This window comes from Drosophila tropicalis, unplaced genomic scaffold (genome assembly GCF_018151085.1).
Source record: "Drosophila tropicalis isolate 14030-0801.00 unplaced genomic scaffold, ASM1815108v1 contig_878, whole genome shotgun sequence".
NCBI classification, from domain to species: Eukaryota; Metazoa; Arthropoda; class Insecta; order Diptera; family Drosophilidae; genus Drosophila; species Drosophila tropicalis.
This window is the reverse complement of record NW_027173374.1, coordinates 16,144,796-16,165,910: the sequence shown is the minus strand read 5'-3', so window position 1 is coordinate 16,165,910 and position 21,115 is coordinate 16,144,796. Positions and strand designations below refer to the sequence as shown.

Sequence of the window (21,115 nt, the reverse complement as noted above, 5' to 3'; positions counted from 1 at the left end):
GTTGTCCTGTTAGCCAACTAACTGGATGCGAATTGGTTTAGATTGGTCTGATATAAATTTGACTAGTTTTGTTCCGACTTATAAATGAAAGTAAACATTTGCACTTACCCGCAAACAGATGATTATGACTCCTGCAAATTTTGTATACATATGTAATTGATGAATGGCCGATGAACAAATGAATAAAATTATAAATAAATACATCCATTGGAAACTGAAGGCGCTCTTAGTGAGTTAGATGATGTTTAAGTGTAAAGTTAGCTTTTTACTTTATGATTTCCTTTAATTCAATTCGGACTAAAATTACGTAGCAATTGTAGCACTTCAATTTGAAAATCGAGCTTTCTTGCGTTACTCATTAGCTGCATGTGGGGCTTAATACTATCGAAGAAGGCTTGATCTGGGTCCCGATTGTCAGAAGCAGCAAATGTGGGTTCGGAAGATGACGTATTCACATCAGTATCGCTTTCTAATGCGAACTCTATGATGTGGCTGCTACAGGGATCGACAAGGACGTCGGCGACTTCCTCAGTACCTTGGGTCATGTCCATGTGGGGCTTAATACTAGCGAAGCTTTGATCTGGGTCCGGATTCGTGGAAGCAGAAAAAGTGGGATCGGAAGATGAGGTATTCACATCAGTATCGCTTTCTAATGCGAACTCTATGATGGAGCTGCTACAGGGATCGACAATGACGTCGGCGACCTCCTCAGTATCTTGGGTCAAAGAAACACTAAACTCGTCTATCACTGAATGAAGACTATCAGCTTTTTTTATCTCTTTTTGATGATGATATATTAATTCTAAAGCTTCAGTATTCTGTGTCCGGCGTTTACTTGACGCTTTTAATAATATGCTTTTAGCTCTTTTCCGTTTGGCTAATGCTGTTGTCTTTTTTTGTAAGGTCTCCTCGTCCTCTTCCGTTTCTGCTTTGACATCTAGAAGAAAACTGAGTTCTTTTTCATAAATGTAAGAAGCCCGGCCAACTTCCCCGCCGCTCTGTCGCAGCCGGTTTATACGTAAGTAACTGTCCCTAGTGTTCTTCCAGCGCTTCAATAACGTTTTAACTATTTAAAAATAAGGAAACCACTGTAATCTATTAGGGTAACCTGATCATATGACAATACTTACCAATTTCTTGCCTTTCTGTAGCGCTAGCAAGATGAAAATTATTGCATAGCTCTTGACCAATCCGTTGCCAAGACTTATCTCGCAGTTCGCGATTGTGAAAATTTGGATGCCTTCGGTCCCAAATTATTTTTTGTGATCTTATGGCGTCGATGAACTCGTACATGGAATATCTTGCAGCGTTACCCGCCGTTTTAAGTACTTTGTGATTGCCCATTTCTTCTAATTGGATTCCCTTTTGGGGTCAATTTGTGTGCTGCTATTGTTACTCGTTAAGTTCTTAAACTCCATTAATAGGCAATTTGTTAAAGTGGTGTACTCTAATCCTGTGGGCCTTAATTAAATGAAATATTTAAATTATTGAGCCAATTCTATTCTTTTATGCTGGTTAAATTTACTAAAATTGTTTGTCGGAGGTGTATTCGATATACTTTTCTTAAATTAATCGACTTATCGATATTTAAGATGTTGCCAGATTACAAATTACATACCCGCAAATATTTAATAATTGCTTATCGTAATCATGGATTATGTTATGAAAATATGTTTATTTATTAATTCTTTTTCCTTTTTTTTTTTTAAACATATAGAAAAGGTCAGTAGAATATTTAGGTTTTGCGAAAAATGACCGAGTAATACGTGCTTGTGTTAAATTAAGGGAGAGAAATGCCAGTGTGTGAGTGTATTTTGATGACTACTTAAATGTTTTGCTTTCGACTCTCGTGATTTGTTTTACATGGGCCTGCCCATGCCACGACCCATACCCATAGGACCACCCGCCATGGGGGCTTCGCCAGCTTTGGGGCTTTTTATTGTCTCATCGACGGAAAGAATCATGCAAGCGGCTTCGGCGGCAGCAGTTAGGGCATTAATTTTGATAATCGATGGCTCCCACACGCATTGCTCAAAGTTATCCGAAATGTCCTCCTTGGTAATGTCCACACCAAACCACTGACCACCTGTAAGGAAAACGGAAAATTCAAATTAATATATGTAGCAATTTTCAGCCCAGGTGGCAACCCGAAACAATGCCCGCGCATAAAAATTTAGAAAGAGTACACACTATAACACGCTTGCAGCGAATGAAAGAGTCAAAAAACCACGCTGGCCGGCACAAAAGCAGAAAATTGTTATTACTATTTGTAAAAAAAAAAAAATTACGAAAGTTGGTAAAAACAAAATGTCTTCAGCGGGACGGAAGCGAAAACAACAACTAAAGCCACGCCAGGATGATCACAGATCGCCACTGAAGCGTAGCAACGTGACCACGAAAGAGGAGCAATCTCTAGTAATTGGAACTGCCCACTACCCAGCCCTAGCTGACTATGGAGTACGCACAGATATTAAGCCGGATTTAACCGAGCAGCAGTTACAAGTGGTAGCCAAGCCTAAGCCGGTAGCCACGCCCAAATTTAATGCAGACTTCCAGGAAAGCGATTCCGATGAGGAAGGCTACTCGGAGCCAGATAATGCCCAAAAGTGTGATGTCTTTTTTCCAGGTAAGCACTTTGATACATGTTGTAAATAAAATGGTAAATTTACTCATTTCTTAGATGAGGACGACATTTATGATCCAAAGTGGAACGACCAGCCGGTCCATCCTCGACTTATATTTAAATTCAATCTGAACCACACTGGATTGAAAGCAGGCGGCAAAAAGTTTTTGAATCCCTCAAACTATTTTTACCAAATCTTGGGCCAGAGGAACATGTTCTTTTCTCTGCTATCCCAGAGCTGCAATCAACGTTTGACGCTGCATTCCACAGCCGAGGAAATGGAAATATTTATTGGCCTAAATCTTATTGCGAGTGAGATTGGGCTACTGGAATTGGTCGACTACTGGAACCAAGATTTATACTACGGTTTTACGGGATTCCAACACAAGATGAGTTTGGCGAGATTTCAGGAACTAATGCAGTCCCTCAACTTTGATCTCTTCGGCAAAAATAATAATGGAGAAGGAGTAGGTGATGTTAATCCACTGATAGAATACTTTAACAAGATAATGTCAGAGTTGTATGTATGTGGTCAGAAGATGGTGCTTAACGACCCGTTAATGCTGTGGAAAGGCAAGTTCAATTACTTCCAAGATTTACCAGAAAAGTTCCGTGCCAACTCGTTAATGCTTCACATGTTGACCGAACAGAATGGCTTGATAATAAAAATCCTGCCGGAGATTATTTCCAAATCGCAGGCAATCAATTGGATGCGAAATTCTCGAGACTTGGTGGAATGCCGCAATGAATTGGCTCTGAAGCTAGTTCAGGATTATGGTGAGGAAGGGCGTACTTTGTACGTGTCCAAGTTTTATGGCAGTTTCGGCCTGGCGCATGAGTTGGCCAAGATAAAGACCTATTGCACTGGTCTCCTGGACAGAAATCGGTATGGAAATAGCAAGGCTTTGGTTCATCAGCAACTAGAACCGAATAGCATTGGTACCAAATATGCCCAGGAACAACCCCTTATGATGGCCAAGTGGCGACGTCGGCAAAAGACTGTGTATTTCTTTAGCTCCGACTGCCTAGCAATCTATGCCAAAGAGATGTCTATGCAAAAAAGTCAAGCCAAGCCGAAGCTTATTCAGGAATTGGATTGGCAACTTCGTCGAAACTTGCAGCAGAGCCGAGAACAGTTAACTCGCTATCAACCTGGTTGGAGCTCGCATCAGTGGGATAAAAAGTTGTTAATTTTTTTGATTAATCTAATGGTCCACAATTCGTATCTATTGTACGTTGCTCATGGCCAATCTCTGAGAGAAGGGGCCAAGACATATAAGGAATTTCGTGTGGCTATTGTGAAATCGCTACTTAAGGAAGTACAAGGAGCACCAACCACATCTGTCCAAGAAAAAGAAAAGGATCTTAAGACGGTGGACAAAAAAAGGAAGCCAGTATCAACTGAAATGAGCAGGCGACACGAAATGATTCCTATTGAGCAACATGGCAAACCAGCACGAAAGAATTGTCGACATTGTCACAAAGATGGAATGCTACAGTTCACCAAATTCATGTGCAACTCGTGTCCAGACAAGCCAGGTCTGTGCCCTGAACCTTGTTTTCAGTTGTGGCACGACCAAAGTGTTAAAAAATGAGTATTTTTTCAATAAAGAGTGACATAAAGAAGTCAAATATAAAATAAAAAAGAACAAACTATCAACTGAGGTAGGACTTACCTTGGGCATGTTTCTGGCGCAACTTATTTAGAATGTTCGTAGCATCGAAGCCGGCATTGTCGCACAGCTGACGTGGTATGATCTCTAAACCCTTAGCAATAGCCGCAATAAGCAACTGTTCCTTGCCCGCAATAGTACGGGAGTAGTCACGCAAGAGCTTAGACAACTCCATTTCAATGGCTCCGCCGCCGGCCACAACCGAGTCGTGTTTAATGGTACGTCGCACAATCATAATAGCATCGTGCAGAGAACGCTCCGTTTCTTCCAAGAACTGTTCTGCTCCGCCTCGTAGAATGAGAGTACTGGTTTTGGCATTTGGGCAACCTAAAAAGATATAAAAACAGTGCTTAGATCTCGTATGCAAAGATTAAGGATGTGTAATGCTCACCTTGGAAAAGATTAAAACGCTCACCGCCCACCTGGCGCTCCTCGAAATGGTCGCACAAGCCAAGAACATTGGCATTAATGTCATTGGCTGTGGTCATCACAGCTCCACCACAGGCCTTCATTGTACGCTTGAGATCCTCTTCGGGTACACGACCTGCGCAGAAAATATTTCGATCTGCGAAATACTGTGTAGCCACATCACCAATGGGAAGCTTGGACAACACTACATTTGCACCAGACTCATGAATTTTGGCCAATTTGTTGTAGAGGATTTGCCACTCGGCATCTACCACCTTCTGATACTCCTTGACGTTGTTCACTCGTATCTCGGCATTATCGCGTTCTGCCTTCAGCTCCAATTCAATGTTGAGCAAGGCAATCTTGCACTTTTCATAGGCTTTGGGGGCCATCTCAAAGCCAGCATAGGAAAAGGTCTTTTTGAAAGCAACACCCGACACCAACTGGGATTCTTCGAGAGATCCGCCCGTTACCTTCTTAATACCAATCATGTTAAGGGGCAGCAACTCATCTAGGGAAAGAACGGCATCCACTACTATTTTGGAGAAGAAATCCTTCTGTTGATGGATTAATTTTGAAGACATGGCTGTGGCGGCACATTTCTCGAGCAGGGCACGTTGCTCGCTCTTAGACTGTTTCTCAATGCGAACAGCCATTTCGTTTATCTTCTCCATGCAAAGCTGGAGAGCTTTTCGTATGGCCTTAATCACGACACGCGGATGGACACCCTCTTCTACAAAAGGCTTCACCTGCTTGAGGAACTCGCCGGCCAGTAGAACCACTGAAGTTGTACCATCGCCCACCTATAGGTAAAAGTTTAGCCCAAACCAAACTATAATAAATCACGTGCCCGTCCATTACATACCTCAGCATCTTGTGACTTGGCAATGTCTACCAAAGTTTTTGCTGCCGGGTGCACAATCTCCAGAAGCTTCATTATGGTGGCACCATCATTGGAGATCGTGGCCTTGCCCTGAGCGTCAACAATCAGCTTGTCCATACCCCGAGGACCCAAAGTGGTCCGAACGGCATCCACTATTGACTGGCAGGCATTGATGTTGGACACCAACTGCGGCTTGCCCTGGGACGTGTCAGTTCCCTCCTTCAGGAGCACAATTTGTGGTTGCTGTGGAATGCAAAAATTAAGAAGGCCTTATTAGTCAGCATCTGCAGCAGATGTCCACGGCTTCGGCTTTGCTAGAAGCTTCTTTGCAGGTTATGTACTTATTCGCATTTGACTCGCCGGCAATAGCATAAATCGAATTAATTTTGCCCTTAAACGTTTATTTACAAGCTAACTTACCATATTTATGTGATGGTATTTGCCCTTTTTGATCTAATCTTCTTTAAAACAATTGATTTCCTCACAGACAGGCGGCAACTTAAACTTTTTTCGGCTCTCACGTTTTCCGCAATGAGTAAGCGAAAGTGTGACCAGAGTGACGACTAGGCAATTTGTCCTCGATAAATTAATACTTATCGATAGATTATTCGCTGTTATATATGGCATCCTAATTACCTGTTGCGTAATCAGCTGGCAATCGCAGTTTTGTTTTTAATCTCTATTGAATTGTTTTTTTTACTGTTATTGCATTTATTTTTTTCGTTCTCATTATGGCTTTAATGCGAAAGAGTATAAAACTATTTCAAGTATTGGGAAGACCACAGAATATCAAACAGGTTGGAAAATAGATTATTTGAGTTTGAACAGTTGGAATTAGTTGTTTTACTTTCAGCTTTGGCCAACGACAGCGTCTGCTAAGACGCAATTCCAGCGATCATACACCTCAGAGCCATCAGCCCAGTTTCCTGGAGCCAACGCTCCATTTGTCAACACGTTAAAGCTAACTCAGCCAGAGGATTTTTCACCTATACCAATTTATCGGGTAATGAATAGCGATGGCTACATCATCGAAGAAAGCGAAGATCCCAAACTGGAAAAGGATGTTGTTGAGAAAATGTTTCGCGACATGCTGCTTTTAAACACCATGGACAAGATTCTGTATGAATCCCAAAGGCAGGGACGTATCTCTTTCTATATGACCAATTTTGGAGAGGAGGCCTCTCATATAGGAAGTGCGGCTGCGTTAGAGTTAAGGGACATCATTTATGGTCAGTATCGTGAGGCTGGAGTGTTAGTGTGGCGAGGATTCCGTATCGACCAATTTATTGATCAATGTTATGGCAATGATGATGACATGGGCAGGGGCAAGCAGATGCCAGTACACTATGGATCCAAGGAGCTGAATTTTGTCACCATCTCTAGTCCATTGTGTAAGATCAGCTAATCGAACACTTGTTTAATTGAGTAAAGCTATATATTTATGTACTTCAGCCACTCAGATGCCACAGGCCGTTGGAGCCGCTTATGCCCTGAAGCGTCGCCCAAACAATGATGCCTGTGTTGTCTGTTATTTCGGTGAAGGAGCTGCCTCTGAGGGTGACGCACATGCTGCCTTTAATTTTGCCGCAACTCTAAGTTGTCCCGTCATACTTTTCTGGTTGGTTTACCTTAATTCCATTAGTGTCATTCTCCTTTCACATATCTATGTTCCTCTTCTAGTCGTAACAATGGCTTTGCTATATCTACACCATCGCGAGAGCAGTATCGAGGCGATGGCATAGCTGGACGTGGACCAGCTGGATATGGAATAACGACTGTTCGAGTGGACGGTACAGACGTCTTTGCAGTCTATAATGCCATGAAGGCAGCCCGTGAATATGTTCTTCGAGAAAATAAACCAATTCTCTTTGAAGCACTCGCCTATCGTGTGGGACATCATTCGACCTCGGATGATTCGACTGCATATCGTCCAGCGGAGGAAATTGAAGTTTGGAACTCTGTAGAGCATCCCATTTCAAAATTAAAACGATATATGGTCCATAAGGGCTGGTTTAATGAAGAAGAAGAGACCGAATTCATTAAGACTGTCCGCAAACAGGTTCTCAAGCAAATTTCAGTTTCCGAAAAGAAACTCAAGCCAAATTGGCGAGAGATGTTTGAAGATGTTTATGCAGAGATGCCCGAACATTTACTGGAGCAACGAAAGGAACTGGAGCAGCACATTGCGGACCATAAGGAGTCATATCCCCTGAAAGAATTCAAGCAGTAAATCTGCAAAAAGAAGTTAACCGAGAGACTCGATCGAAAGTGCATTTATTAACTTTAAGCTTAAACAATAGTTTCTGTGTGGGTCCAACCCCAACCTTTAATTTGTTGTAAACAATTAATGTTCAAAAAACCAAAATGTTTTAAATTAAACACAATAGAAAGTTACATTTCCGAAAATGGTTTCTCTTGGCCATGGAAACCCAAAACTATATCATAAAACGGCCAGAGAGAAACGATCTTAAATATGTGAGATATTTGCTGAAAATTAGTAAAATTTATTTGCTTTTTTTGATTTACATAGAATAATAGAAAATGGGCAAAAAACAATACAAATACAAATATATAATTACTTTCGACTTAACTCAACTCAAGGGCGTGCACTATGTGTGATATTCCGTAAAGGACCTCTGAACTTGACTCTGAAGTTATTCTTAAAAAACATACTAAAACAAGGATCGTTCGCTGAAGCTTGGCTGGAATGATGTGCGTAGGCGGTTGGGGCTATCTCACTTGTCTACGTTACCACTTCTATAATATTTTCTTTGATTTCACCTTATATCTTATCTCGCATCTCTCAGTTGGTGCGCAATTGATAGTCACCGTTTTGCGTGATGTAGCGCACCCAGGGAAGCGCCTGATATCCACTTTTCTCGATAATCTTGAGATAGCGCACCTGAATACCCGATGTCGTGAAATATGGTATTTCGAAGCGTACCTGAATCGGAGGTTTACCTTCCGTATTATCCTCGCTCTCAACGCTGGGTAAACCAAAGTGTGCACGCATTAGATACTCCTTGCCACCGGGAAAGGATTTGATGGTCCAAATAATGGCATTCTGCTCGGGAGCATACTTGCAGCTTCCAATGGTGGTCTTAAATTTCGGTGAATCAGCATCAGCCGGCACTGGTATGACAATTTCCACATTATTGGCCGTCGAACGACGTTTAAATTGAGATTTTGCCTTAATCATATACTCCACCCGGGAATGAGCATGACGCTCGATTACTGACTCGATCCAAATCAATGGCTTCACCTGTCGTGTAATAGTAATAGGAGTTTAGTTTTTACAAAATAGAATGATTGACTGACTTACATGCGTGTTCAGACGATACGACATAAGCTCGAATTCACCGTCTGGGGGTATGAATGAAATAGTGCGGTCATTTTCAAATCTCGACAGTCGCACACATTGGTGGAATTTGACATCCTCTAGCTCCACTGACTTGGATTTGCCGCGTCCAGTGCTTTCGAACAGCACTTTGTCGTTCAGACCCAAACGTAATTCCGGCATCCCTGATAGGTAAACTCGCATTTTAATAGCTCCAACAATCTCACTGCGCAGCACATTGCCATTAGCGTTAGCCAGCAGATTAACCGATTCAATGACATCCAGGAAAACTTCATTTTTCCTGTACTTTATCCCCTCTGAGCGCCAAGACACAGCGTTGGTAACTGCCACGGGAATTCGCGGCTGCAATTCTAGTTTGTGACCCTCTTGTGTGATATACTCCTGAAGAATTTTTGAATCCGTCGTCTGGGGGTAGCCAAAATCAATGAGCTCATCAAGTAGCTCGTAGATAATCACAAAATTGTCCCGTATAGACTCCTCCTCTAGCTCTTTAAAGTACTCTACAAATACTTGGGCTATCTTGTGCAAAAATACAAAGACCAGAGCAATATTTACATTCTTATTTCGTGGTGTGGTAGACACAATGTACAGATTGTTCGTCTTAATGTAGGCGAACGTTGTCTCCGCAGTCTGAAGTATGGGCGTGACAAGTCCCTCTTCTTCGCGCTCCATAAGTAGAGGCATAAATTTATCAATGACTGCCATGTCGATGTTGTCTCCGCGATAATTACGCGATATCAACACCTTGCCCTTTACATCTAGCACGAATATGGCCGAAGATGACATCTTTAAGCTCTTTTCCAGCTGCTGCTGGACACTGCCACTTGTTATTGAACAGCTTTCGGATTGCTATTTAAGTAGATTGCCTCTTGCTCGCGGAGGATATTAGTTATTTCAATTGCCGGACAATCTGAACACAATAATAATGAGTTACATGCTTCTTTCCATGACCAAGTTATTTTGTGAGTCAGTCCAAAATGCAGGTGAAAATGGGAAAAATTTTCTTACGTTGCCTTTTTCTTACGGGTCTTGGGCAAACAGTGCTGCCAACTCTATTGACAATCAAACGATAAGTCCCCGATAAACTTGCACCTTAACCAACACTGCAAAATGTTCAGTGTTAGTTAGACAGACCTCAGACGCTGAATTTTTTTTTTTTTTATCTTAAATTGAACTAAATAAAATATTAAATTTAACCATAAGTATGCAATTAAATCCGAGCGTAACGATTGAACGCAAACGCGTGGACTGCACTGCTTTGCCAAAGGGTTGGCAACGTGAGGAAGTTCGCAAATCGGCGAACAGCAACAGCGCACCCAATAATAATAACAACAAAGTCGATGTCTTTTACTACAGGTAAGGACGCCGACCAGGACTCCAGCTTAATGATAAAACCGATCATGCACGTTGTCTCCTGTATAGGATATTGCAAAGATACTTTTAATCACTTTCACTTTTCTGTTACACACAATACGCGACACTACTCACACAAACCCACAACTTTGTACATATGTATGTATACATACAACACCCCCGACTCCGTCATCATTACCACCTCCACCTCACGATTGCCACCGTCCACAAATGTGTTGTTGTTTAAACAGTCCCACAGGCAAGCGAATTGAAAGCAAACCGCAATTAGCTCGTCAGTTGGGCAGCGAAATGTTTGATATTGGAAATTTTGATTTCCAATCGGGCAAAATGGTGCAGCAGCAGCAACGTTATTTGCCGTCGCCATCTATATCGCTGTACCGCTGTAGTGCCATACCTCCACTACCCAGTGGAAGAGGATCTGCCAATGCACTGAAACGAAAATATTCTAGAGGCCAGCCACAGATCTTACAAGGAGTGGATAAGGATGTGGTCTTCGAAAAGGACTTAATTGGCCAAGCCCAAGGCTGTACTGTCATCACTGCATCTAACTCTTCTTCAAATCTGCGCCATCAACAACAGCAACAGCATTTGGAACTCAGGTAGAGCCAAGATGGATCTGTTGTCCTTGGCTCGAAACTCGATCTCTCCTGCATGTCAAATGTTTGTCTGTAGCCTCTTCTTTAACCGGCAACAGAGTCCGCAGCAAGAAAAGAAACAAAAAAACAAACATAAAAATTCTATGCCAAAGTAAAATATCCAGATTCAGATATTTTGGTCAAACACATACATTTGTATATACAGATATTAGTTTATGTATATAAAAATGCGTTTATGAATCTGATAATTGGAAAATCACACCATAAATCGGCCATCAACTTCATATTTCGCTGTAACTCTGTGCCATAGTTATTTCTGAACTTCTGCATGTATTTTTTCTCTCTATCTCTATGTTTTTGTTGTGTGTGGTTTGTGTATGAACTCTGTATTTATATTTACACATAATGTCATTAATCCCATCCATTTTCCAGTCGTGCCCTACGCACAGATGTCTCTTTGGTGCCACCCATACGGCAGACTGCCTCTATTTTCAAGCAACCCGTGACAGCAATTAGGAATCATAACCAGGAATCCAACAAAGTGAAACATGATGCCAAACACGGCGCACAGGAGAAACCCAAGCAATTATTTTGGGAGAAACGTTTAGAACGGTTGCGTGCTTGTCATGACAATGGCGAGGAGCTGGATGATATTACATTGCCCAAAACCATACGCACTGTGGGCCCCAACGTTAATGAACAGACAGTTCTACAATCAGTGGCCACTGCCCTGCATATGCTCAACGCCGGCGTTCATGGTCAGAGCTCAACCAAGGCTGAGTTGACCAAAAACGCAATGGCCTTTATGAATCCCGAACAACCCCTGATGCATGCGGTAATCATCTCCGAGGATGATATACGAAAGCAGGAGGATCGGGTTAGTGTGGCAAGACGAAAACTGCAAGATGCTCTAAAAACATGAGATGACAATATTGTAATGCTATCAGCTAATAATTCATCTAACATACCTATTCCATTGTAGTTTTTAACATCCTCTCTCCTTTAACTAACTTAACAACCAGATTTCGAAATTTAGTTTAAGCTTAATGTACGTAATTATAGGATCAAAAACAAATACAAACAACTTGTGCAACCAAATATTCGACTCCCAAATGTGTCTTTTTACCTAGCGTTTTCCAAGGATTACTCTAAGTGCAGTCTACAGATCAAAAACTCATGTTGTTGAAACAAGGAAAATATAAAACAGTTTTCTAATTTATAACAACGATTATCGGTTTAGCGAATTAACAAACATTTCCGTCAAAAATATATCCATAAAGGTTTAAATTCTATTACAAAATGCGATTAATTAGGATTGTTTTAAATATATTAATAATGCTTTAGTGGCTTCATTTTTAAAACATTTTCCACAATAGGACAATTTAAAAAAACGTATCCGTTCATCACATAAAATATTTTGCATTAAAGGTACCTATTATACATTTATCCAATTCACGCGATTTGGGTTTTTTTTTTCTTTTGTGTTGTGCATTTTGTTTTCTCAAAATATAAATGGATTTTTCTTTTTACATGCTGCTTACAAATTTATATGGATAGACGTGCAAACTAATCCAGGCCCTCCTCCAACTCATCATCCTCATAGTCAATGCCATCATAGTCCCCGGATGAGCGTGTTGTTAGCTGCAAGGGATGAGACCAATCGGATTAAATGCCAAATTTTATCTATCTAGACATTTTGTACAAGGTTTGAAGCCAGATGAACACATGCAGCCAAAACTAACACAGCGACTGGGTATTAACTTACACTAAGATAGATATATGACGTTATCCTACCTGGTTGTAAACCCCACGCCATGCTGCAAATGCACCCATCGCCAGGATGGCTCCGACACCAGCCACAATTTTGGTATTCAGCTCAGACTCGATAAATTTACGCTCCGACGGCGTCAGTGTGTCATCCGTGCTATTGGCAGTCTTTGTGAGTTTGGTGGAACTATAACCCTCATTACGAAATATATCCCTGGTAATGCGATTAATGAAATTCACCAGGTTGCTGCAGCCTTTAATATGATTCTGCAGCGGGTTGTTGGGCAGTGAAATCTTAAAGATGATGGCCAAATAACTATAGACAATGGCATCCAATTCACTGTAGGTATCGCCAAAGAACCAGACCTTTCTGCCTAACTTGCTGGACAGCAGATTAACACATTTTTTGGCATTCATTACCAACTTAATGATTAAGATTAACAATGTTACTCACAGTTAGCATAGAAAAAATGAAATTACTTACATATTCTGTCTCGTGTTTTTCGATCTTATCGTTGATATCGAAACCTCCTAAAACCTGAACCACATCGATCGCTTCCCGTTGATACGTGGCGGGATAATAGAAATTGAACGGGAATGGCGTTCGCTTGGCATATAACCCACGTGTGACCGTATCGTAGTTATTCGGTTCACCAAAGAGAAAATAATGGTAGTAGGCATGAAGATGTGTAAAAACCCAATTGGCGTATGTGGTGGAAAGGTGCTTCTGTTTCGCATTTAAACGCACATCAATGGGATAGCCCTGAAAGAGATGCCGAAAATAGATCACCATCGTCATTTAAGTTTATTCACCCGGCACTTTTTCTGCGCTCACCTCAAGATCAAGCACGCGCTTTATCTGCCTGTAGCCGACAAACTTTTCGTTGCCTACTTGCAGATACGGGAGTTTGCCGGCGCCCGAGCGTAAAGGATTCGCATTCGTCTCTACATCCATCGGGCAACGGGTGAAGCGAAGCAGGCACTGATAAGACATGTAAATATAATGATAATAATGAAATATATAAGCAATCTGTGTGCGTATGATGCAATTGAACTTACCAAAGCACGCAAACATTCATAATCAATTGACGGCAAGCCCCACTCTCCCTTGTAGACATGCAGCATGGCCCCTAATTGCATTTCCATTTGATTTGTACTTTCGTTAGGATTGTTGTTTAGCTGCTGCTGGGTGTTAACAGTGTTCTGGCATCGTCTCCAAGTCAAAAATAATCTATATATTCAAAGAGCTGATTTTTAACCCAATCTGAATTTGGATTTTTTGTGACAGTGTCAAAGTGTGACCGTAATCCCATACGATACTTATCGATATACCAAACAGTGGTTAAAATGTGTGATAAAAATTTGGTGTCCTTAAAAAACGAACATGGCCCTTGTGGACTATGGCCTGAGCAGCTCCAGCTCCAGTTCGGAAGACGAAGAAATCCAAACTACTAGAAAAGAACAAACCAATTTAAAGAGGTAACTATGTGAATTTCTCTTCAAATTACTGCATTTTAATCGCGCCAAGATCTCGACCATCTCTGCCGACAGCTGATGCCTTACTAGGACCCAAACTTGTCAGACTACATCAGCAGGATAGTGAAGAAGTCGAGAACAATCCAGATTGCCATGGCGGACGTATAAGGAGCTTTAAACATGAGCGGGGAAATTGGGCTACTTATGTCTATGTGCCCGCAGAGACCTGTGTCGAACAATTGGAGGATTTTCAAAATGCAGCCTTGTCCTTTCTGGAACCACTGAAGTTGGACGTGCAGCCCAATGAACTGCCCTTTCATTTGAGCCTTAGCAGAACTATTGTGTTGCAGCATCATCAGATCGAAGAGTTCTCTAAATCTTTAAAGGATTCCTTAGAGAGCCAAAGAGGTTTCTGCGCTTGCCTACAGGACCTCCGCATCTACACAAATGAGGAACGCACTCGAACGTTTATAGCAGTGGAAGTGAATGCCGCATACAAAGAGAAACTGTGTTTGATTCTAAAGTCAATTGATCAGGTGATGTTGGACTATCGTTTGCCGCGGTTCTATGATCCACCTTCGTTTCACGTTAGTCTACTTTGGTGTGTCGGCGATCATGAAAATGTACTGCAAGAAAAGTTGAGCGAACTACGTGGTCTGTTAGAGACTGAGGACACACTTCTGCTTAATGTTAATAAGCTGCACTGTAAATGTGGTAATAAGCAATTTATTTATAAGCTGAAATAGCAAATCGGAATACCAAATTGCCATTGAAATCAGTTTTGTCCTTTCTTTTTGTTGCCATTTCCCTGCTTGGCTGCCTGGGCCTGCTCCTCGATGAGACGCTCTTCTTCCAGCTCTAGAAATCTTTGACGCCGACGACCCAGCGGGGTTTTTGACCACCACGACTCAAACGCTTCTTCCTCCTCGCGATAAACGGGATCGCGAGAGCTTTCCGGGAAAATTAACAATAGAGAAATGGTACAGGAATATAATGGATCATCTAAAGTGCTTACCAAAGGACATTAATAAGTTCGGCATTGGTCAACGGCTGAGTTCGCAATTGAAGTTTGCGTTTGCATGTCATCACTTCTTTGAGACATGCATCAATGGATCCAATGGTATAGCCATCAGAAATTTTCGCCATAGCACTGGTATCTAAATTGGACTGGCCACCAGAATATTGCCTATAATGACACAACAATTAAAAGACTTGAAATTGAAATCGCTATGTGCATTGCTTACTGAAGCAATATCTTCCAGGCTTGCGACATGGCCCCATAATCCGGACGTGGTATATAAATGAATCGGTTATAAACCGATTGAAGAAGTTTTTGATCGGCTTCCCAAGGCAGATTTGTTGTACCCACGAAAATGACGCGATCTTCGGGAGCAATGTTTTTAATTAGCTTGGGCAAGTCTTTTTTAAGGGTTTGGGATCAGTGCGATCTGTTTTCGGTATTTTCTTCATAAACGGACGCTCTGCATCGCCCATGTAGATGACGGCTGGTTGCAGCAGACGTGAGACTTTTAGTACCAAATGGATGAGCATGATCAGTCCAGATTTGCCAGGATATTTGCCCACAATGTTTGCAGGTGTTAGATCAAAAAGAACAGCACCCACCTCAGTACAAATGGCATGCAAAAGGGCTTTCTTTCCCGATCCTCGTGGGCCGGCCAGCAATACAGATCGGATTAATGGGGTGGAATTATGTATTGCTTCCGAGCCCATTGGTAGGATACAGTACTCGGTGAGAATCTGACGTATATCTCCTGGCGATGGATTGGTTCCGTTTCGAGCAGTTAGGGCTTTGTCACCGAGAAATTGTTTTAGGTTAATCTCAGGATATTTGCGAATGATGCCATTGGTAACTAACTCTTCATATAGGGATTCAGTAGTACGATCTGGAGTCAAATCCTTTTCCTTTTTCTTCTTGTTCTTCTTGCCAGAACGTCGCGTCTTTTTGCTGCTTTTCTTAATCTTCTTACCTACAGCCGTTTGGAGCAATTCAATCTCTTGACGCATTACATCGTCCACGGCCCGCCTGAACTCCAATTCGACTTCTTGATACTTGTCCGAGTAAATCATATCCTCATATGCTGCCTGGCTGATTACACCCGTCTCGTCTTTGTCTCGCCACGTATCGTTAAAACTATTAAAGAAGATAAAAGATACACTCTACCCTACCTAAAATGGTATACTTACAGATCGATTTCCGCACGGATGTCGGGCAGGACTACTGAGGGAGCCGGTTGAAAGCTTATTTCTTCCTCTTGGTTCTCGTTTACATTTAAATCCCCACTGCGGGCCGGCGACTTGGATTTATCTTTTGTTTTTCGCGATTCTTTTGATGATCGTGCCGAAGACCTACTATGCTCACTTTCTGTCCCAGGTCTGCTAAAGATGTGCAACGAGCCGCCCTGATCTTCCGAGGGAAAATCTGGCAGCTTGCCTGTTTTTTCATAGCAATCCTTGATCCAAGCACGAATCTCATCTGCGATGTCTTCTTTTATGGATGCTCCATGTTTTTGCCTGATCTCCTCAAGTAATATCCTTTGCCTTGCCTCGTACTGCTCTGCATACACAACCTGGGCTTCATAGCGCTTCTCGTTGTGTTGTAATTTCTCAAGCTTCTCGGCTCGCTCCCTGACTACTGCAGCCGGTGGTGGCAGCATTCCAATTAAAATCATCTCTTCCATTTTTCGGCGCCGCGTTATACGTCGTGCTGTGTGTCCACGCCACATCTTTTGTATTTTCATAGCCGCCAGTAGTCCGGAATCACTCCTTTCTTTTTCGCTACGCTCTTCTGACTTGCCCTTCTCCTTTAGTATACGAATCTCCTTCATAAAGTGCGCGCGCAGACGACCCTGTCGAGCCCTCTCATGCATCTGGAGTAACCGTATGGCCTCAATTTCCGTTGTAACAGTCTCCTCCATCTCATGCTCCTCCAGCCAGCCCAACTTCAAAAGGATTTCGTGCATTGCCCGCTTACGGAATTCCAATTCCTTTTCTCGTTCACGTAAAAAATATCTTGGAATCTTTAATTCCGTCTCCATAGGGGTAAGACGCAATCGTTCTACCACATCATCATTGTAGCTAAACTCCATCAAGTCAATATTAACCAGATCATGCTTTAGCTCTATAACACGACCCAAACAGGCATCTAAAAGCTTTCGCACCAGTTGCCGCTTTTGCGGTTGTATCATCTGAACAAAGAGAAGGAACCTTTAGATTTAACAGGATAAGGCTAGACAAATACTCACATTATCGTAGACATCCTCTAATCGATTGCTCAGGCAAATATAACGCAAATAGAACTCATACAGACTTGCCTGGAGCAGAGCCTTGGCATCGGCATCGGCGGCTACAGATCCCACAGCGGCATTAATCGATCCTACTGTTGTATCCAAATCCTGATGCTGACGTTCATAGTCGATTGTGCTTAACAATTCGCATTCATGTTGAGCCTGATGCCAAATTTCATTAAAATATGTACTTGACATGATTAAGATTTAATAAAAGAAGCATTTAGAAGTTGTTGATTTCTTACTAACCCACCCTCTTAGGGTTACCAATCGAAATTTTGTTGCCATGGTTCTCAATAATATTGATGGTATATAGGATATCTTCGTATGTATGTATTACATGGGGGTAAATGTTTTGTAAATAGTATAACAGCAGTAAACTTAAAATAATTATGATGGATACAATTTGCACATAAATAAGTACATCTATCTTGATGTACATTGAATCATAAATAGTTAACAATATAGTTTAGTAGTTATCTTTTCTTACTCTCCACTCTACAGATTGTCGGTGGAGCAGTATTTAATCATTGATTTGGTATGCTTAAACTGTATGCCATTGGTAGCGCTTAGAACTTCGTTGATGAAGGACTGGGAATTGTGTATGGTGGTGCCACCTAAAATTATTTTGTAGCCGGCATTGTTTAGCTGATGGACAGCCAACGCTTCTTCGTAGGTGGCGCCGCCAATGATGAAGACAATCACCTCTTGTGGAGGTCTTCGGAATGGCACAAGCTCTGAATTTATGGCCGGATAGACAGGATCCAGTTCACGGCCTTTAAAAACATCCTCTAAAGTCTCCTTAAGTAGGGGAGTATGCTGGGTGAAGACATTTTCTACTCCTTTCAGGCCCTTAATTAGATTTCTCGTCAACTTGACCGCATCCGTAATGCGCACCATATTGAAGAGATCTCCCTGACGTACATGTGTACCAGCATATTCTATTAGAGCAGGCACGATTTGTGGACATCCACCGCGCGTTTTAATAATTTGTAGCAGGCTGGAGGTGTCACAGTTGGCATGTCGTTCGTAGCGCAAGGCATAGAGACATACCAGCTTAAGGGCGTCTTCAATGGCTACCCGGTCGTCGGCTATAAGCTTCTTAATCTTCTGCAATTGGGCAGAATGCTCAGCTTTGCAGGCCATTTCTTGTTCCAGCTCAGATATCTCAAAAAGGTTGCGCTTATTCGATATCGCCGATAATTCTCCAATAACACACAGATGCTTCTGTACCGTGCCTGACATTTTTTTGAACTGGGGATACGATTCAATAAAGTTCTTCATATCAGCTATGCTTTCCACTTTTTTATGATCATTAGCCTTGCGCTGGAACTCTTCCATTAACTGTTTAATGGTAGAGCCAATCTCACCATAGTTTGCATACATATTATTTCCATAAAAATCTTCCTGATCGCCAGAGAGGACTAATTCCTTAAAGTCCTTGGGCACATTGGGACGACCGGAAAGGTCCACTCGGTTATTTCTTATCTGCAAAAGCTCATGCACCATGGCCTGATAAGTCCACTGATGCAGCAACGGTGTCACTGGATCGTCGCGTCTATCCAATATCAACAGTAGTGGAGGAGCAGCACCATCCACATACGACCTAAAGTCGAAAAGTGTAGACTCTTTGGTAATTTGGTCATAGATCATCTTCGCCAGTAATTGGGCCGCTTGTGAGCCAGCACGATATCGTATTACGGGGTTTAATTTTAGGGAGAGCAAAACAGCTGTTGTGCCCTGCATACTACGAGTTAATGCATCCGGCAGCCAATTTAAATTTGCCATGCAATGGGGAATGTTGAGTGAGAACAGATTGGGATTGACGCACAAATAATCCGCATAGAGCTCTTTAACCTCTCTTACTGACTCTGATTCATCGCATTCTGCCAAATACTTGATGTCCGTTCTTGGTATGATATTGCTGAAATCTACAGAATCGATCTTGTAGGTAAGCCTGTGATAACTAGAATGGTTAACCACTTACATATGTAATAAGCGCTATATCTGGGATTACGTAGTTCATTAGCTAGAAACTGGATATTCTGTTTTGTGGGGCGGATGAAGACAATGCATTTCAAATATTTTAATCGTTCATTCGAACGCACAGAGTCAAGAAGCTCGAATAGGTATACTTCGCGCTGCAGCATGTCTGATTGACTAAATGCCATTGAAATAATACTCGTCTGCAATGGAGAAAATATAAACATTCTGAACGTTTTCGGTATTGGAATATGGAACCATTGGCTTTCGTCCACCTACCGTATCCTTGTCAAGCAAAATAATCTTCATGCCTGGACCGGACTCACTGCACATCTTTTCAATGTACAATTTAATGCCGCTGATTAGATTCATCTTGAAATAATTGATTTACAAAATGTTCAACAATTGTATTCTTTTTTCACTTTGCAGACAGCTGTTTCCAATTTTATTATCGATGGTTTTCTTAAAAAAGCATCGATATTTCTCCAAATGCAGCAAATTTAATCGGTTATCGGACGCTCAGACACAATTAGAGTGACCATTATATTCTTAACTAAAAACGTTTATTTTTTAAATGTAACGTTACGACAACACATTAAATGCATAATTTTTAATCCTTTGTTACATATTTTTTACAGATCTGCCTTTAACTGCTCCTGCTTGAAGTCTTTCAGTTTACTTTGTTCCCATTGGTAGTTGTAGGCTCGACCCAGCTGGACTAATTGTGTTATGCTTACAAAAAGGTTCACTGCAAATAAACTATAGTTCTTAGGTATAATCACAAGCGAATACCGGGTCCATATAAGATTTGTAAGGCCCAAGGCAGCACAAGCATTGGCAGATATTGTATCCGCAGGACGGGTTAAATCACTTAGACCAGCTATTACAAGTCCCTGCAAAGAAGATTATAACAATCTTTATGGTATGGACGTCAATGGAATCTGGCTAGTCATAGTCGTTATCAGTCATCAGAGTCAACGCTCGTGTGCTTCGCCAGAACCAACACAGTTTGAGTTTGATTCCCAACAAGTTGTATCAGAATAAATAAACAAATAATAATCATAAAAAAGCAAAAACAATGCAAGTTGTTGCTTTTAATCACAGAAGCAGCCGCACACTGACACACAGATTTTTATATCAAAGGCGATAATGAATATTAGCGAAGGTCGTGGAGCTGTCAAAGATTATGTAACGTACCCATTTAAACAAAGGTGCCCAGAAGAATATTGTCTTGGGTCCTAGGAAATGGGAAATTAAAATAAGAGAATAGACAAAGATTAATGCCCGACATACCTGCTGGATGCATCCATAGAGGACGCATTTTGGCTGGAACATGCTTATCGGCAGCACCAATGATGCTATTGTATACCTTGGATGAAAAGCCAATACGGTTAGCCGACGCCTGTGTTTGTGACATTTTCTACTCCCAGAAGTGTCCACCTATCAATTATCAAGGTAATTTCCAGATAGTGGTTTATAAACCAATGTAGTAAGTCGACCGCTCCAATGAAGCTTTCACAGGCAACTAAACAAAGTAAGTATACTAATTAGTATGAGTTGTTTGGGCCCAGCTTATCTGATGAAATAATCGACATACATATGTTTGTTCCAGTCCCACAGAGAGAAATTGTGTGTTATCTATTACGCTGAATTGTTCTCAGTAGTTCTC

At 41.6% G+C, this 21,115-nt stretch overlaps 11 protein-coding genes across 12 annotated transcripts; 4 read left to right on the top strand and 7 right to left on the bottom strand.

Annotated features, from left to right (window-relative positions):
- Positions 1–262: 262 nt before the first annotated feature.
- Positions 263–1,553, bottom strand: hng2 (hinge2). Its single transcript, XM_068299318.1, has 2 exons — positions 1,131–1,553; positions 263–1,066 (listed from the first exon to the last, which is right to left on the bottom strand). The coding sequence occupies exons 1-2, from the start codon at positions 1,342–1,344 to the stop codon at positions 288–290; spliced, it is 993 nt and encodes a 330-aa protein (XP_068155419.1). The 5' UTR covers positions 1,345–1,553; the 3' UTR covers positions 263–287.
- Positions 1,554–1,655: 102 nt separating this feature from the next.
- On the bottom strand, positions 1,656–6,167 carry CCT7 (chaperonin containing TCP1 subunit 7). The gene is made up of 5 exons (XM_068299279.1): positions 6,008–6,167; positions 5,570–5,830; positions 4,688–5,507; positions 4,300–4,623; positions 1,656–2,086 (listed from the first exon to the last, which is right to left on the bottom strand). Exons 1-5 carry the CDS (start codon positions 6,008–6,010, stop codon positions 1,860–1,862), a joined length of 1,635 nt encoding a protein of 544 aa, XP_068155380.1. The 5' UTR covers positions 6,011–6,167; the 3' UTR covers positions 1,656–1,859.
- On the top strand, positions 2,184–4,595 carry LOC137584039 (piggyBac transposable element-derived protein 4). The gene is made up of 2 exons (XM_068299274.1): positions 2,184–2,626; positions 2,681–4,595. The coding sequence occupies exons 1-2, from the start codon at positions 2,308–2,310 to the stop codon at positions 4,216–4,218; spliced, it is 1,857 nt and encodes a 618-aa protein (XP_068155375.1). The 5' UTR covers positions 2,184–2,307; the 3' UTR covers positions 4,219–4,595.
- A 58-nt stretch (positions 6,168–6,225) lies between the features above and the next one.
- BckdhA (Branched chain keto acid dehydrogenase E1 subunit alpha) lies at positions 6,226–8,182 on the top strand. Its single transcript, XM_068299292.1, has 4 exons — positions 6,226–6,384; positions 6,441–6,978; positions 7,040–7,205; positions 7,268–8,182. The coding sequence occupies exons 1-4, from the start codon at positions 6,319–6,321 to the stop codon at positions 7,815–7,817; spliced, it is 1,320 nt and encodes a 439-aa protein (XP_068155393.1). The 5' UTR covers positions 6,226–6,318; the 3' UTR covers positions 7,818–8,182.
- On the bottom strand, positions 8,071–10,000 carry AP-1mu (adaptor protein complex 1, mu subunit). Its single transcript, XM_068299298.1, has 2 exons — positions 8,910–10,000; positions 8,071–8,849 (listed from the first exon to the last, which is right to left on the bottom strand). Exons 1-2 carry the CDS (start codon positions 9,729–9,731, stop codon positions 8,391–8,393), a joined length of 1,281 nt encoding a protein of 426 aa, XP_068155399.1. The 5' UTR covers positions 9,732–10,000; the 3' UTR covers positions 8,071–8,390.
- A 63-nt stretch (positions 10,001–10,063) lies between these two features.
- Positions 10,064–12,013, top strand: MBD-like (methyl-CpG-binding domain protein 2). Of its 2 annotated transcripts, XM_068299316.1 has the most exons (3): positions 10,064–10,301; positions 10,550–10,918; positions 11,348–12,013. In XM_068299316.1, the coding sequence occupies exons 1-3, from the start codon at positions 10,150–10,152 to the stop codon at positions 11,835–11,837; spliced, it is 1,011 nt and encodes a 336-aa protein (XP_068155417.1). In that variant the 5' UTR covers positions 10,064–10,149; the 3' UTR covers positions 11,838–12,013. The 2 variants fall into 2 exon arrangements, with proteins under 2 accessions (XP_068155417.1, XP_068155418.1); XM_068299317.1 differs by lacking the exon at positions 10,550–10,918.
- An 81-nt stretch (positions 12,014–12,094) lies between these two features.
- LOC137584076 (metaxin-1 homolog) lies at positions 12,095–13,978 on the bottom strand. Its single transcript, XM_068299320.1, has 5 exons — positions 13,742–13,978; positions 13,518–13,664; positions 13,167–13,445; positions 12,710–13,105; positions 12,095–12,556 (listed from the first exon to the last, which is right to left on the bottom strand). Exons 1-5 carry the CDS (start codon positions 13,826–13,828, stop codon positions 12,482–12,484), a joined length of 984 nt encoding a protein of 327 aa, XP_068155421.1. The 5' UTR covers positions 13,829–13,978; the 3' UTR covers positions 12,095–12,481.
- LOC137584081 (U6 snRNA phosphodiesterase 1) lies at positions 13,748–14,937 on the top strand. The gene is made up of 2 exons (XM_068299326.1): positions 13,748–14,161; positions 14,211–14,937. The coding sequence occupies exons 1-2, from the start codon at positions 14,067–14,069 to the stop codon at positions 14,902–14,904; spliced, it is 789 nt and encodes a 262-aa protein (XP_068155427.1). The 5' UTR covers positions 13,748–14,066; the 3' UTR covers positions 14,905–14,937.
- LOC137584030 (dynein regulatory complex protein 11) lies at positions 14,843–17,699 on the bottom strand. Its single transcript, XM_068299259.1, is given in 6 exon segments — positions 14,843–15,108; positions 15,174–15,344; positions 15,403–15,589; positions 15,592–16,310; positions 16,364–17,364; positions 17,422–17,699. Coding segments are annotated over 6 exon segments (2,493 nt in total). The 5' UTR covers positions 17,662–17,699; the 3' UTR covers positions 14,843–14,933.
- Positions 17,700–17,776: 77 nt separating this feature from the next.
- On the bottom strand, positions 17,777–19,900 carry Vps45 (vacuolar protein sorting 45). Its single transcript, XM_068299276.1, has 3 exons — positions 19,726–19,900; positions 19,451–19,649; positions 17,777–19,394 (listed from the first exon to the last, which is right to left on the bottom strand). The coding sequence occupies exons 1-3, from the start codon at positions 19,816–19,818 to the stop codon at positions 17,962–17,964; spliced, it is 1,725 nt and encodes a 574-aa protein (XP_068155377.1). The 5' UTR covers positions 19,819–19,900; the 3' UTR covers positions 17,777–17,961.
- Positions 19,901–19,987: 87 nt separating this feature from the next.
- LOC137584090 (mitochondrial pyruvate carrier 2-like) lies at positions 19,988–20,971 on the bottom strand. The gene is made up of 3 exons (XM_068299336.1): positions 20,740–20,971; positions 20,644–20,684; positions 19,988–20,339 (listed from the first exon to the last, which is right to left on the bottom strand). The coding sequence occupies exons 1-3, from the start codon at positions 20,861–20,863 to the stop codon at positions 20,079–20,081; spliced, it is 426 nt and encodes a 141-aa protein (XP_068155437.1). The 5' UTR covers positions 20,864–20,971; the 3' UTR covers positions 19,988–20,078.
- Between the last annotated feature and the right edge of the window lie 144 nt (positions 20,972–21,115).

Bases quoted from the DNA above. Each gene is read 5' to 3' on its own strand.
- BckdhA (XM_068299292.1), top strand. From the start codon at position 6,319: ATGGCTTTAATGCGAAAGAGTATAAAACTATTTCAAGTATTGGGAAGA. The intron at 6,979-7,039 runs GTAAGATCAGCT...TATGTACTTCAG, and splicing joins CACCATCTCTAGTCCATTGT to CCACTCAGATGCCACAGGCC. The intron at 7,206-7,267 runs GTTGGTTTACCT...TTCCTCTTCTAG, and splicing joins TGTCCCGTCATACTTTTCTG to TCGTAACAATGGCTTTGCTA.
- MBD-like (XM_068299316.1), top strand. From the start codon at position 10,150: ATGCAATTAAATCCGAGCGTAACGATTGAACGCAAACGCGTGGACTGC. The intron at 10,302-10,549 runs GTAAGGACGCCG...TTGTTTAAACAG, and splicing joins GTCGATGTCTTTTACTACAG to TCCCACAGGCAAGCGAATTG. The intron at 10,919-11,347 runs GTAGAGCCAAGA...TCCATTTTCCAG, and splicing joins CAACAGCATTTGGAACTCAG to TCGTGCCCTACGCACAGATG.
- LOC137584039 (XM_068299274.1), top strand. From the start codon at position 2,308: ATGTCTTCAGCGGGACGGAAGCGAAAACAACAACTAAAGCCACGCCAG. The intron at 2,627-2,680 runs GTAAGCACTTTG...CTCATTTCTTAG, and splicing joins GTGTGATGTCTTTTTTCCAG to ATGAGGACGACATTTATGAT.
- AP-1mu (XM_068299298.1), bottom strand. From the start codon at position 9,731: ATGTCATCTTCGGCCATATTCGTGCTAGATGTAAAGGGCAAGGTGTTG. The intron at 8,850-8,909 runs GTAAGTCAGTCA...ATTACACGACAG, and splicing joins CGTATCGTCTGAACACGCAT to GTGAAGCCATTGATTTGGAT.
- Vps45 (XM_068299276.1), bottom strand. From the start codon at position 19,818: ATGAATCTAATCAGCGGCATTAAATTGTACATTGAAAAGATGTGCAGT. The intron at 19,650-19,725 runs GTAGGTGGACGA...TCTCCATTGCAG, and splicing joins TTTTGCTTGACAAGGATACG to ACGAGTATTATTTCAATGGC. The intron at 19,395-19,450 runs GTAAGTGGTTAA...TCGATTCTGTAG, and splicing joins ATATAGCGCTTATTACATAT to ATTTCAGCAATATCATACCA.
- hng2 (XM_068299318.1), bottom strand. From the start codon at position 1,344: ATGGGCAATCACAAAGTACTTAAAACGGCGGGTAACGCTGCAAGATAT. The intron at 1,067-1,130 runs GTAAGTATTGTC...ATTTTTAAATAG, and splicing joins TACAGAAAGGCAAGAAATTG to TTAAAACGTTATTGAAGCGC.
- CCT7 (XM_068299279.1), bottom strand. The intron at 5,508-5,569 runs GTATGTAATGGA...TTTTACCTATAG, and splicing joins CCAAGTCACAAGATGCTGAG to GTGGGCGATGGTACAACTTC. The intron at 2,087-4,299 runs GTAAGTCCTACC...TTTTCCTTACAG, and splicing joins GCGCCAGAAACATGCCCAAG to GTGGTCAGTGGTTTGGTGTG.
- LOC137584090 (XM_068299336.1), bottom strand. From the start codon at position 20,863: ATGTCACAAACACAGGCGTCGGCTAACCGTATTGGCTTTTCATCCAAG. The intron at 20,685-20,739 runs GTATGTCGGGCA...CCCATTTCCTAG, and splicing joins TCTATGGATGCATCCAGCAG to GACCCAAGACAATATTCTTC. The intron at 20,340-20,643 runs GTACGTTACATA...TCTTCTTTGCAG, and splicing joins GGGCACCTTTGTTTAAATGG to GGACTTGTAATAGCTGGTCT.
- LOC137584076 (XM_068299320.1), bottom strand. From the start codon at position 13,828: ATGGAAATGCAATTAGGGGCCATGCTGCATGTCTACAAGGGAGAGTGG. The intron at 13,665-13,741 runs GTAAGTTCAATT...ATGTCTTATCAG, and splicing joins ATGAATGTTTGCGTGCTTTG to TGCCTGCTTCGCTTCACCCG. The intron at 12,557-12,709 runs GTAGGATAACGT...CATCCCTTGCAG, and splicing joins GGCGTGGGGTTTACAACCAG to CTAACAACACGCTCATCCGG.
- LOC137584081 (XM_068299326.1), top strand. From the start codon at position 14,067: ATGGCCCTTGTGGACTATGGCCTGAGCAGCTCCAGCTCCAGTTCGGAA. The intron at 14,162-14,210 runs GTAACTATGTGA...AATCGCGCCAAG, and splicing joins GAACAAACCAATTTAAAGAG to ATCTCGACCATCTCTGCCGA.